This window comes from Leiobunum rupestre, chromosome 1 (genome assembly GCF_980474605.1).
Source record: "Leiobunum rupestre chromosome 1, qqLeiRupe1.1.hap1, whole genome shotgun sequence".
NCBI lineage: Eukaryota > Metazoa > Arthropoda > Arachnida > Opiliones > Sclerosomatidae > Leiobunum > Leiobunum rupestre.
Genome location: NC_143384.1, coordinates 34,351,150 through 34,363,693, shown reverse-complemented (window position 1 = coordinate 34,363,693; position 12,544 = coordinate 34,351,150). Strand labels below are relative to the sequence as shown.

General features: G+C 36.4%; 1 protein-coding gene across 1 annotated transcript in view; it reads right to left on the bottom strand.

Annotated features, from left to right (window-relative positions):
* The window catches only part of LOC149962188 (ATP-binding cassette sub-family C member 2-like), a 66,936-nt gene extending 56,482 nt beyond the window's left edge, over positions 1-10,454 (bottom strand). The window contains exons 1-3 of the mRNA XM_090179023.1: positions 9,538-10,454; positions 1,164-1,331; positions 483-709 (exon numbers count right to left, since the gene is read on the bottom strand). Coding sequence (XP_090035149.1) covers positions 483-709; positions 1,164-1,331; positions 9,538-9,636 — 494 coding nt within the window. The 5' untranslated portion in view covers positions 9,637-10,454. The remainder of the gene's footprint in view (positions 1-482; positions 710-1,163; positions 1,332-9,537) is intronic.
* Positions 10,455-12,544: the final 2,090 nt, after the last annotated feature.

The following is a 12,544-nucleotide window of genomic DNA, read 5'->3' as shown; positions in this document are numbered from 1 at the left end:
GTATTTCCCTAAATCATACTTTTTGCCTAATGATTAATTTAATTTGATGTCAACGTTATTGACTACGCTGGTCGCGGTAGGAAATGAGTACCTCGACTAGAAAAACGTTACAACATTTCATTCGTGTTTATCTTAACTTTGAATTGTACTGATCATTTTCCAATCGAATTATAACAAGTTTAAATACTTTATCTAGTTATCTATTTATTTTGTAAGAATTAAAAATCTTTCTATAATTAAAGGGCTTAAACGAGGGTAAAAACTTAAATGGAGTTTTTCTTTGCTGTAGCATAGTATTTCAAACCCATTGATATCGGTTCTGTGCGTTTCTTGTTCATATTAGCTTTGTTCGGTGTTTCTAACAGTTTTGAAGCAAATAATTAATTGAAAAATATAGCAGAACGCCTACTTTTAAGGAAGTTGCTGGAAAACGTTGAAGCTCGCCTTAGTCTTTTAACTTCAGAATAGAACATTGGAATTACCTTTTTGAAGTATATTTCGTTACGTCTGCTTTCGATTTTTCTTTCTGAACTATCCCTTTGTTTTTAATTCCTTCTTTGTTTAACTCGTTTAAGAGATCTTTGAATGGACCCTCTTTCTCAAGCAATTCTTCGTATGTCCCTTTGCCTACAATTTTTCCATTTTCCATCACGTACACAACATCGAAATGCGGAAGAAGGGACAAATTGTGGGTTACCACTATTCTCGTCTGAAACAAATTTTTAAATTAAGTTATTCCATGAAAGCTTAAACACTCTTGTTATCATAATGAAATTTTAAACAAAAAATTGTCGTTTTTCTTAGGTGCTAATTATTTAAAGCTTTATTCTAAATTTTGCTGAGTTTCGGAAGTGGGTACTTAGAAATTACCCCTCTCGTATGAGGTCTTCGACTATAGGCATTATTCGAAGCTTTAATTCATTTTCTGGGCTTGGGCTAATTTGATGAAAATATTAATTATAAAGTTGCTTTTCACTTTGACAAAAACAGTGAGCGCGAAAAATGTTTTTAGAGCTTACAAAGTTTTATCATTGCGGAATTTCAGACTTAATCAAACATTTTTTCCCTCAGGTGTATCCGGGATTAAAACTAATTGAATGCATAAACGGTGTCTGCAATATGAATCTAAACGTAGCGTAATAATTGAAACACGTGTAACCTACTTTATTTTTAAGTAGTCCATTGGATCCAATCACCCTCTCGAATAAATGGTTCGCGGTGTTTGTGTCTACCGCACCCAAAGGATCGTCCAACAAGTAGATGTCTCGATCCAAGTAAACGGCTCTGGCTAAGCTCACTCGTTGCTTTTGCCCCCCACTAAGGTTGATTCCCTGCATAAATATTTAAAGATTAACAATCATTTTAACCGATTTCTGTAGAGTTAAGCTGTAAGGTTTTGAACAATGTTATAAAGATATTACCAAAATGCACATACTTTAAATTAAAGATATTTTGCCGATATTATTAGTACAGTTAATTATATAATTGATTTAAATAAGCTACAAATTTTGCATTTAAATTGACAGAATATTTAAAAAAAGTCAATACAAAAGGATTTGGCGGTCGCTGTGAATTAAAAGTTTATACTTTGCTCCTTTTAGTGTTCAACTTAATAGATTCCTTTTCTTACAAAGATATATATTTATTCATATATACGATTCCACTTTGAACCTACCAACTCAAAATTTATACCCTATAATGATTGAAATTCGCACATTTCATCTACGATATAAGCGAAACATTTATTGATGGCATTGACGTTAACGCCATTTAATAGAATGGAGCATACATATAGAATATATACACATTGTTAATGTTCTACGGTTCTATTCAAAGGTCGTGCTCAAAATTGTTTTACACAGAAACTGTCAGATATCATTCAGCGTTATTTCAACTTTCTCCAAATTTCGATTTCGGAAATTTCTCTTGTTTACTTTAAACAATTCAGCAACCCCAAAAATTTACTTAGACCTTTTTGTATTTTTGAAAAATAATCCATTTATGTATAAAATTTCTGTAAACGTAACATGATCAAAACATTTGCCATGATAGAATATTTTGAATAATCTCTGAAATCTAAACCTTTATGACAAAAATTCTATTATAAAAACAATTTTCCACTATTTTTGAAGTCCTAATGCAAAATTAAAGGAGTTGTTTTTTTAATCACAGTTTTATGTACGCTATGAAATTGTTTTTTGTTATTTTTTATACAGGGTGTTAACTTTAAAAAGGACCAGGGCTATGATCTCAAAATGTGTTTTAGCTACGATTTTGAAATTTAAGGGTGTTATAGAGCACTCAGGGGGTCACTATGCAAATTTTAATTTCCTTGAACCATGTCTTCAAGGTCATTCGAAAATTATCTTGAGAACCGAAAGAGTTACGAAGTTGGTTCCCATTCGCAAAGTATTCCCCGTCACATTTTATGGCTGACAAGCTTTGACCCGATCTGATTTGCGAAATAGGAAGTCGAGATCAAAGACAAATAGCCCTAAAATGAATTGCGTCAGAGACCAGGTTAAAAAACCTAAATGATTTTGCCTTTGCGATGCTTACGTACAATTTCCATTAAATAGAATTGATCGTAGAAATTTTTATATTTAACTATTTTAATTTAAAATAAGTTAGATACAAAACGAACGCATTGAAATAAATAATCTGAAATGAAACAAGTTTTTCAAGATCGTTTTAAAAACTGTTCGAAAACTCCACCGTCGGCCACTACGCAAACTTGAGCTCTCGTAACTATCGACTTCATTGTGTTCTCCAAATTTTCTACAGTCAGCTCACGAAATTGCACGTACTTTTTTTTCACGTAGAATCGCAACGTTCTGTGCTGGATTGTAGTAAACATTGTCCGAAATAAAACCCCGCAGAAAAAAATCTAAAGAAGTTAAATCCGGTCGATATCGTCATTTTTTCCACCCTGGTTACGTTCTTCAATGTTTCTATTGACATTTCCGGTTAGTTGAAATAGCTTAAAAACTCTTAACATTTTTGCGTGATTTGATCGAAGTTGTGGATGACGTAGGTGAAACGTCCTTGCAGCAACTCACGCGTTATTACCATTCTCGTAATAATGTCGAACCATTTCATCCTTTTCTTGGGAAGAATACATTTCTGATTATTGCGAATGCCTAACCTAATTGGTTTTTAACAACAATTCAACATAAAAACCTAATGGCGTTAGGACTAACAAGTAAGTGAATTTTAGATTTTTTTCGAAGTGGTTGCCATGGTGACCGTGCAACAGCGTAACAAGCGTGAGAAAAAGCGAGTGTAAATGCCGTCCGACCAATTTTATTTAATGGAAATTGTACGTAAGCATGGCAAACGCAAAATCTTTAAGGTTATTAGCCTTTACACCTGGTCTCTGACGCAATTCATTTTAGGGCTAGTTGTCTTTGATCTCGACTTCCTATTTCGCAAACCAGATAGTTAGCCATAAAATGTGACGGGGAGCACTTTTCGAATTGGCACCAACTCGTTACACTAACGGTTCACAAGATAATTTTTGAATGACCTTGAAGACATGGTTCAAGGAAATTAAAATTTGCATAGTTGGTTGACCCCCTGAGCATAGCTGCACGCCCCGTGTTGGACTCAGGCTCATCTCAAAGTATTTACAGAAATGTTTAAGTGCTCGTCTCGGGCTCAATTTAAGGAAAAATTTTGTACAGGCTGAGCTCAGACTCAGTTAAAATGACAATATTTGAAACGGCTCGTCTCGGACTCATGTTAAGCTTTAGTTTTTCTTTGGACTCACCTCAGTCTCATTTGTTTTACATTTTTTCGCTCGTCTTGTCTCGAGCTCAATTTTCTTAAGTTAACGAATTTGGACTCGTCTCGGGCTCTTCTCACTTAAACAATTCGTTTTGGAGTCGTCTCGTACTAGGTCTCTGAATAAATATTAGAGGGCTCACTCGTTTTGAGTCCGCGGCTCAACACAAGTTTAGCTATACTTTACTTATAGAAAACCATACTTTTTTATCTAGAGATAAAAACTATATTTTTTATCAATAAAGAAAACGGTTGAAAGCCGAGGTAATCTGAGGCCCGTGGCGAAAGTTACTCGCGAGCCCTTTAGTTAGCCCCCCCCCCTCCAGCTTCCATGTTAACATGATTTGGCACCCCCCGCCTTATTAACAATGTCCAAGGTTATCCACCTCGAGCCTTTAGAGCGTTTTCAATCCTTCTGATTTGAACCCCCCTGTTGTCTCTTTAATGGGTCCCTATTAGTCCTTCGTGGGTGATTTACCGTACTGCCCCGGGGATTTTGCGCCCTCCTGCACGGCCCTGAAGAGTTCATAAGATTTTTAGATATTGCAGGATACGTGACAAATAAATTTTAAGATTTAAGCCATTGTCTTGTGCCCTACGGAATTTTAACCATTTCTATAATATCCTCCAATCCAGGGACAGCGATCCCGTGGGGGCTCCGGGGCCAGAGCGTCCACTGAAAAATATTTGTGCGGAAAGCCCCAAGACCAATTTTAAATTATTGTTTTTCATTTATTAAATTGCAGTAATTTGTTATTACCAAAGAAGGGTACATAAAAAGAAATAAGCATAAGTTTTAGTCCTTTAAAATGTTTAACCCAAAATGTATCCGTCGCGTACACAGCTTTATCAAAATATTTTAATTATCCGAAGACAACGACTTTGAATTCATTGACGTTTCAGATATCAGAAAAACACATTTTGAGAAATTAAATATTAAAATTATTTTAGTTTGATGTAAATACATTTTTTATTAAAAAATCAGCCGAGCCCTCACCATAATTTTTGCGTTCGCCGCCGCTGCTCTAATCGCTTTTTCTTTCCCTTTGTGTACCCTGGTTTATGTAATAAATACCAATACTTAATCCGATCATATGAAAACTGCCATGTCTAACACTTTTCCTACAAAATTAAGAGACTACCTAAATCTACTTTATGCGTTATAACATAAAATAACATCTGCCACTAACATTATAAGGTTAAAATATAGAAAGTACCGTTGTAGAGTTTGTTTAGAAAAAAAAATGTACCTCCAAAAAACACAGGCCTCTGCTGCCGCTTAGGTTACAAAATAAACACGGCATGACGGCAGAACCGTACATAATTTTGACCGTCGAACGAATGAAAGCTCGGAACAATCGCGAAATGCGTGGTTAAAAACGAACTTTTCAAAAACAAACGTGGGCCATGTGGGTGCAAAGGTCCCATGACTTGCGTCATCGACTTAACAGCCAATAGAATTCGGTTCAGTCGATTATTTTTTTAGGGGTTGACTACTACTGATGAGTTCGTCCTCTGAACAAATAATTTAGAATCCGCGACCGGTCTCAGCTCGTATTTATTCACTCGAGCTCGTGTCGGGCTCGTATCATTAACAACTCTTACGATAAGTCTCTACTCGGGCTCTTTTAATCTCTCCGAGGATTCTATCAGAAGAGCCAAATTTTTTAACAAACCGTCGTTACTGAGATTCGAACTCACGGCCCTCCGCTTCCAAAACTGACCCCTTTAGGATCTACGCCAGCCTCTAGCTCGTAAAACGTGCTTTAAATCTTCTAGTGTAAAATTGTTATAGATTGACAGACCTAATTGATAGGTGGCGCGAAATGCCATCCTGACCGCGAAAATTTAAATACCATGTAATATTTTTAGTCTTGCGAAAAACCATCCTGACCGCGAAAATTTAAATACCATGTAATATTTTTAGTCTTGCGAAATACCATCCTGACCGCGAAAATTTAAATACCATATGTAATATTTTTAGTCTTGCGAAATACCATCCTGACCGCGAAAATTTAAATACCATGTAATATTTTTAGTCTTGCAAAAAACCATCCTGACCGCGAAAATTTAAATACCATGTAATATTTTTAGTCTTGCGAAAAACCATCCTGACCGCGAAAATTTAAATACCATGTAATATTTTTAGTCTTGCGAAAAACCATCCTGACCGCGTAAATTTAAATACCATGTAATATTTTTAGTCTTGCGCAATACCATCCTGACCGCGAAAATTTAAATACCATGTAATATTTTTAGTCTTGCGAAATACCATCCTGACCGCGAAAATTTAAATACCATGTAATATTTTTAGTCTTGCGAAAAACCATCCTGACCGCGAAAATTTAAATACCATGTAATATTTTTAGTCTTGCGAAATACCATCCCGACCTCGAAAATTTAAATACCATGTAATATTTTTAGTCTTGCGAAAAACCATCCTGACCGCGAAAATTTAAATACCATGTAATATGTTTAGTCTTGCGAAATACCATCCTGACCTCGAAAATTTAAATACCATGTAATATTTTTAGTCTTGCGAAATACCATCCTGACCGCGAAAATTTAAATACTATGTAATATTTTTAGTCTTGCGAAAAACCATCCTGACCGCGAAAATTTAAATACCATGTAATATTTTTAGTCTTGCGAAATACCATCCTGACCTCGAAAATTTAAATACCATGTAATATTTTTAGTCTTGCGAAAAACCATCCTGACCGCGAAAATTTAAATACCATGTAATATGTTTAGTCTTGCGAAATACCATCCTGACCTCGAAAATTTAAATACCATGTAATATTTTTAGTCTTGCGAAATACCATCCTGACCGCGAAAATTTAAATACCATGTAATATTTTTAGTCTTGCGAAATACCATCCTGACCGCGAAAATTTAAATACCATGTAATATTTTTAGTTTTGCGAAATACCATCCTGACCGCGAAAATTTAAATACCATGTAAAATTTTTAGTCTTGCGAAATACCATCCTGACCGCGAAAATTTAAATACCATATAATATGGTGCGTTATTTAAAAACCTTCTAGTACCAAATTGATATAGATTGGCAAACCTAATTGATAGGTGGCGCGAAAATTAAAATACTATATAATATTTGCCCAACTAACCGTTTTCGGGAGTTTGGCTTTGTGTGGTAGATATTTTTAAAAATCAAGTCCGGTAACGTTAAAAAAAATATTATTGGATAGGTAAGGATTAAGTTGAATTATCCCTTCCGTGCGATGCTTACAACGTATGACCTGAAGTAACAAATAAGTGTGCACTTATCGGAGGCCGTTCTAATATGACCGAAAGTAACAAATAAGTGTGACACTTATCGGAGTAATAGGCGATCCTTACTGCGCATGACCTGAAGTAACAAATAAGTGTGACACTTATCGGAATAATACGCGATGCTTACAACGTATGACCTGAAGTAACAAATAAGTGTGACACTTATTGGAATAATAGGCGATGCCTACCACGTATTACCTGAAGTAACAAATTAGTGTGACAGTTATCGGAGGTCGTGAATTTCTCTCTGGTATTTTCCAAGGCCGTTCTAATATGACCAAAACTAACAAATAAATGTGACACTTATCGGAGTAATACGCGATGCTTACAACGTATGACCTGAAGTTACAAATAAGTGTGACACATATAGGAGGCCGTTCTAATATGACCGAAAGTAACAAATAAGTGTGACACTTATCGGAGTAATAGGCGATCCTTACTGCGCATGACCTGAAGTAAAAATAAGTGTGACACTTATCGGAGGCCGTTCTAATATGACCGAAAGTAACAAATAAGTGTGACACTTATCGGAGTATTAGGCGATGCTTACAAAGTATGAGCTGAAGTAACCAATAAGTAAATAAGTGTGACACTTATCCCAGGCCTATCCAATATGACCAAAACTAACAAATAAGTGTGACACTTATCGCAGTAATACGCGATGCTAACAACGTATGACCAAAAGTAACAAATAAGTGTGACACTTTTCGGAGTAATACGCAATGCTTACAACGTATGACCTGAAGTAACAAATATAACGCGCATCATCCCTTTTGCCGATTGGAAATTCGTTTGTTCAAATTCAAGCTCTGAAGTATTCTGTAGCCACGTTCACACTAGAGCCTAAAACCCAGTTTAGGTCGGTTTGAATGCCAGTTTTGACCACCTACGATAATTCTTGGTTCACACGTGCGGAATCTATTCAGCCCGGTTCGCTTATAGCCAAGGTTTAACGCCATTTCAAATTATGACTAGAATATTGAAAATACTAAAATGTATCCCAAAACAATTAGTTAATCATGTTTAATATACATATAGTAATATTATTTGACATGGTTTACAATTTTATCCCCATTATTTTGGAAAATACGATCAATTTTACTTCCCCGCCTTGTCGTTTTGAAAGCGATTCTAAGCGAACTGACTTGGAAGAGTTGCTTCCCGAACAAACACCAAGCGATTTTAACGTTGGTTTTAAAAACCAGTTATCTAAACGAAGCGAATTTAGGGCTAAGTGTGAACGTAGCTTTTTTGTTATGAGTATAATTGTGATTCTATACAATATGACCTATTTGATAGTTTCAATTCTTAATTTTATCTTGTAAAGTATCATTCACACAATATAAGTTTCGTTGGTCCTCTTCTTTAGGCTTAACTAATTTAAAACTTCGATTTGTCAGTCATTTCGGAACCTCTTTCAACCCGATCTAGGAGGATTTATACACGATACAAGAGCAGGTCTTAGACTCCGCCATTCCCCTCCCCCTTCTCTCATTTAAAGACATAATTAAATAACCTACTCTCTATCGAAATGTAGACGCAAATTAAGTACAAATATTATATTTACATTATTTTATTGATTAAAACCAACTTTTAATTTGATAAAATCATCGTATATAACTTGCCAAAAGTATACGAAATTTTTCTTCGCGACTTGGGCGTGGGGATTACACAGCGTGGGCTTCTGGCGTTCAGAAGGTTGCGGTCTTTAATTTTAAAAACACTATATAGTAAAAACGTATGTACTATAGAGTGTTGTTAAATTAAATTTTAAAGAAACCAATTTAACACAGTTAAACTTGATATCATAGGTCGGGGAGCTCTGGGCTTCAAAGATCGCCAATGCCGTAGGTTAGGCTGGGGCTCGCGAGCGCAGTGTCTCTCTCTCTTTTTTATATTAGAATGCCGATCTCTGCTTGATATATAACGGTTCGATTGAGAGCATCGCGATGAAATAATATTATCGCCTTCTTGGCGAACTTGTTTATACTATTTTTGGGACTCAGACTCAGTCTCGTCTCAAAACAATTAAGGGTCTCGTCTCAGCTCTTAAATTAGATAATATATTTCTTGGTCTCGTCTCGTGTTCAAAATGCTATACGTTTTTTCGAATGGTCTCACCCGAGGCTCGAGATATAATGAAATTTAGAAGGGACTCGTCTCGGGCTCAAAAATAATTTCGAATATTTAAGGACTCGGTCTCAAACTCACAAATTGGCTCAAAATTGAGACGAGCCCGTGCAGCTATGCCCCTGAGCGCTCTATAACACCCTTAAATTTCAAAATCGTAGCTAAAACACATTTTGAGATCAAAATTATTATTATTATTATTATTATTATTATTATTATGATTATTATTATTATTATTATTATTATTATTATTAATATTATGGTTAAATTAAATTGCTCAATGCAAAGTTGAAAAGAATTGTTAATGAACCCAATTGTAATTAAATTACTTTTTCGCCAATTTCTGTTTCGTCGTAAGCTGGAAGAATGTAAATGTCTTCTTCTAAAGCGCACGCCTCCAGAATTGTCTCGTACTTTTCTCTGTCCATTTCGCGGTGAAACAAAATGTTGTTCTTCAAAGATGCATTCTGAATCCAAGCTTGTTGAGGGCAATAAGCCACAGTTCCCTTCGGTGATTCAATTCAACCAGTAATTATACAATGGAAAGTGAAACCCAGTAAATTCATAAATTTTCACTATTTTAAAACATTTCTATAAACTTGTATATAATCCTCAATGTTTGTGTGTTTGTGTGTTTGTGGCTTTCGTGGACCGATCGACGATCGTTTCCTAACTTTACTATCCCCTCGCTCTCGGTCTCTCGCTCTCTCTTAAACCCGTTCCGGTGGTATGGTCACTGTTACTATGTACACCGGGCTATAAATTCTGACACACTGTCCCCTACGTTTTCGCCCTCCGGTGGTATGGTCTCTGTAACTAAGTACACCGGGCTATAAATTCTGACACACTGTCCCCTACGTTTTCGCCCTCCGGTGGTATGGTCTCTGTTACTAAGTACACCGGGCTATAAATTCTGACACACTGTCCCCTACGTTTTCGCCCTCCGGTGGTATGGTCTCTGTTACTAAGTACACCGGGCTATAAATTCTGACACACTGTCCCCTACGTTTTCGCCCTCCGGTGGTATGGTCTCTGTTACTAAGTACACCGGGCTATAAATTCTGACACACTGTCCCCTACGTTTTCGCCCTCCGGTGGTATGGTCTCTGTTACTAAGTACACCGGGCTATAAATTCTGACACACTGTCCCCTACGTTTTCGCCCTCCGGTGGTATGGTCTCTGTTACTAGGTACACCGGGCAATAAATTCTGACACACTGTCCCCTACGTTTTCGCCCTCCCGCAGCCGCTAATAAGTCCCCGGCCAACAATTATTTTTTACCATATTATTTTTCGGTATTCTTTCGCGTATTGCTTTTCGCGTACCGTATTATTTTTCGGTTTTCTTTCGCGTATTGAAAGTTAGCGAGTTTTGCTTTTCGCCCGTATTTTTTCCCGTATAATTTTTCGGTATTCTTTCGCGTACTGAAAGTTAGCGAGTTTTGCTTTTCGCACGTATTCTTTACCGTATTATTTTTCGGTATTCTTTCGAGTTTTGCTTTTCACGTACCGTAATATTTTTCGGATTTCTTTCGCGTATTGAAAGTTAGCGAGTTTTGCTTTTCGCCGGCATTCTTTACCGTATTATTTTTCGGTTTTCTTTCGCAAATTGTTTTTCGCGTACCGTATTATTTTTCGGATTTCTTTCGCGTATTGAAAGTTAGCGAGTTTTGCTTTTCGCCGGCATTCTTTACCGTATTATTTTTCGGTTTTCTTTCGCAAATTGTTTTTCGCGTACCGTATTATTTTTCGGATTTCTTTCGCGTATTCAAAGTTAGCGAGTTTTGCTTTTCGCCGGCATTCTTTACCGTATTATTTTTCGGTTTTCTTTCGCGTATTGTTTTTCGCATACCGTATTATTTTTCGGTTTTCTTTCGCGTACTGAAAGTTAGCGAGTTTTGCTTTTCGCCGGCATTCTTTACCTTATTATTTTTCGGTTTTCTTTCGCGTATTGTTTTTCGCATACCGTATTATTTTTCGGTTTTCTTTCGCGTATTGTTTTTCGCATACCGTATTATTTTTCGGTTTTCTTTCGCGTATTGAAAGTTAGCGAGTTTTGCTTTCGCCCGTATTTTTCCCGGTATTATTTTTCGGTATTCTTTCGCGTATTGAAAGTTAGCGAGTTTTGCTTTTCGCCCGAATTTTTCCCCGTATTATTTTTCGGTATTCTTTCGCGTACTGAAAGTTAGCGAGTTTTGCTTTTCGCCCGAATTTTTTCCCGTATTATTTTTCGGTATTCTTTCGCGTACTGAAAGTTAGCGAGTTTTGCTTTTCGCCGGCATTCTTTACCGTATTATTTTTCGGTTTTCTTTCGCGTATTGTTTTTCGCATACCGTATTATTTTTCGGTTTTCTTTCGCGTATTGAAAGTTAGCGAGTTTTGCTTTCGCCCGTATTTTCCCCCGTATTATTTTTCGGTATTCTTTCGCGTATTGAAAGTTAGCGAGTTTTGCTTTTCGCCCGAATTTTTTCCCGTATTATTTTTCGGTATTCTTTCGCGTACTGAAAGTTAGCGAGTTTTGCTTTTCGCTCGAATTTTTTCCCGTATTATTTTTCGGTATTCTTTCGCGTACTGAAAGTTAGCGAGTTTTGCTTTTCGCCGGCATTCTTTACCGTATTATTTTTCGGTTTTCTTTCGCGTATTGTTTTTCGCATACCGTATTATTTTTCGGTTTTCTTTCGCGTATTGAAAGTTAGCGAGTTTTGCTTTCGCCCGTATTTTTCCCCGTATTATTTTTCGGTATTCTTTCGCGTATTGAAAGTTAGCGAGTTTTGCTTTTCGCCCGAATTTTTTCCCGTATTATTTTTCGGTATTCTTTCGCGTACTGAAAGTTAGCGAGTTTTGCTTTTCGCCGGCATTCTTTACCGTATTATTTTTCGGTTTTCTTTCGCGTATTGTTTTTCGCATACCGTATTATTTTTCGGTTTTCTTTCGCGTATTGAAAGTTAGCGAGTTTTGCTTTCGCCCGTATTTTTCCCCGTATTATTTTTCGGTATTCTTTCGCGTATTGAAAGTAAGCGAGTTTTGCTTTTCGCCCGAATTTTTTCCCGTATTATTTTTCGGTATTCTTTCGCGTACTGAAAGTTAGCGAGTTTTGCTTTTCGCCCGAATTTTTTCCCGTATTATTTTTCGGTATTCTTTCGCGTACTGAAAGTTAGCGAGTTTTGCTTTTCGCCGGCATTCTTTACCGTATTATTTTTCGGTTTTCTTTCGCGTATTGTTTTTCGCATACCGTATTATTTTTCGGTTTTCTTTCGCGTATTGAAAGTTAGCGAGTTTTGCTTTCGCCCGTATTTTTCCCCGTATTATTTTTCGGTATTCTTTCGCGTATTGAAA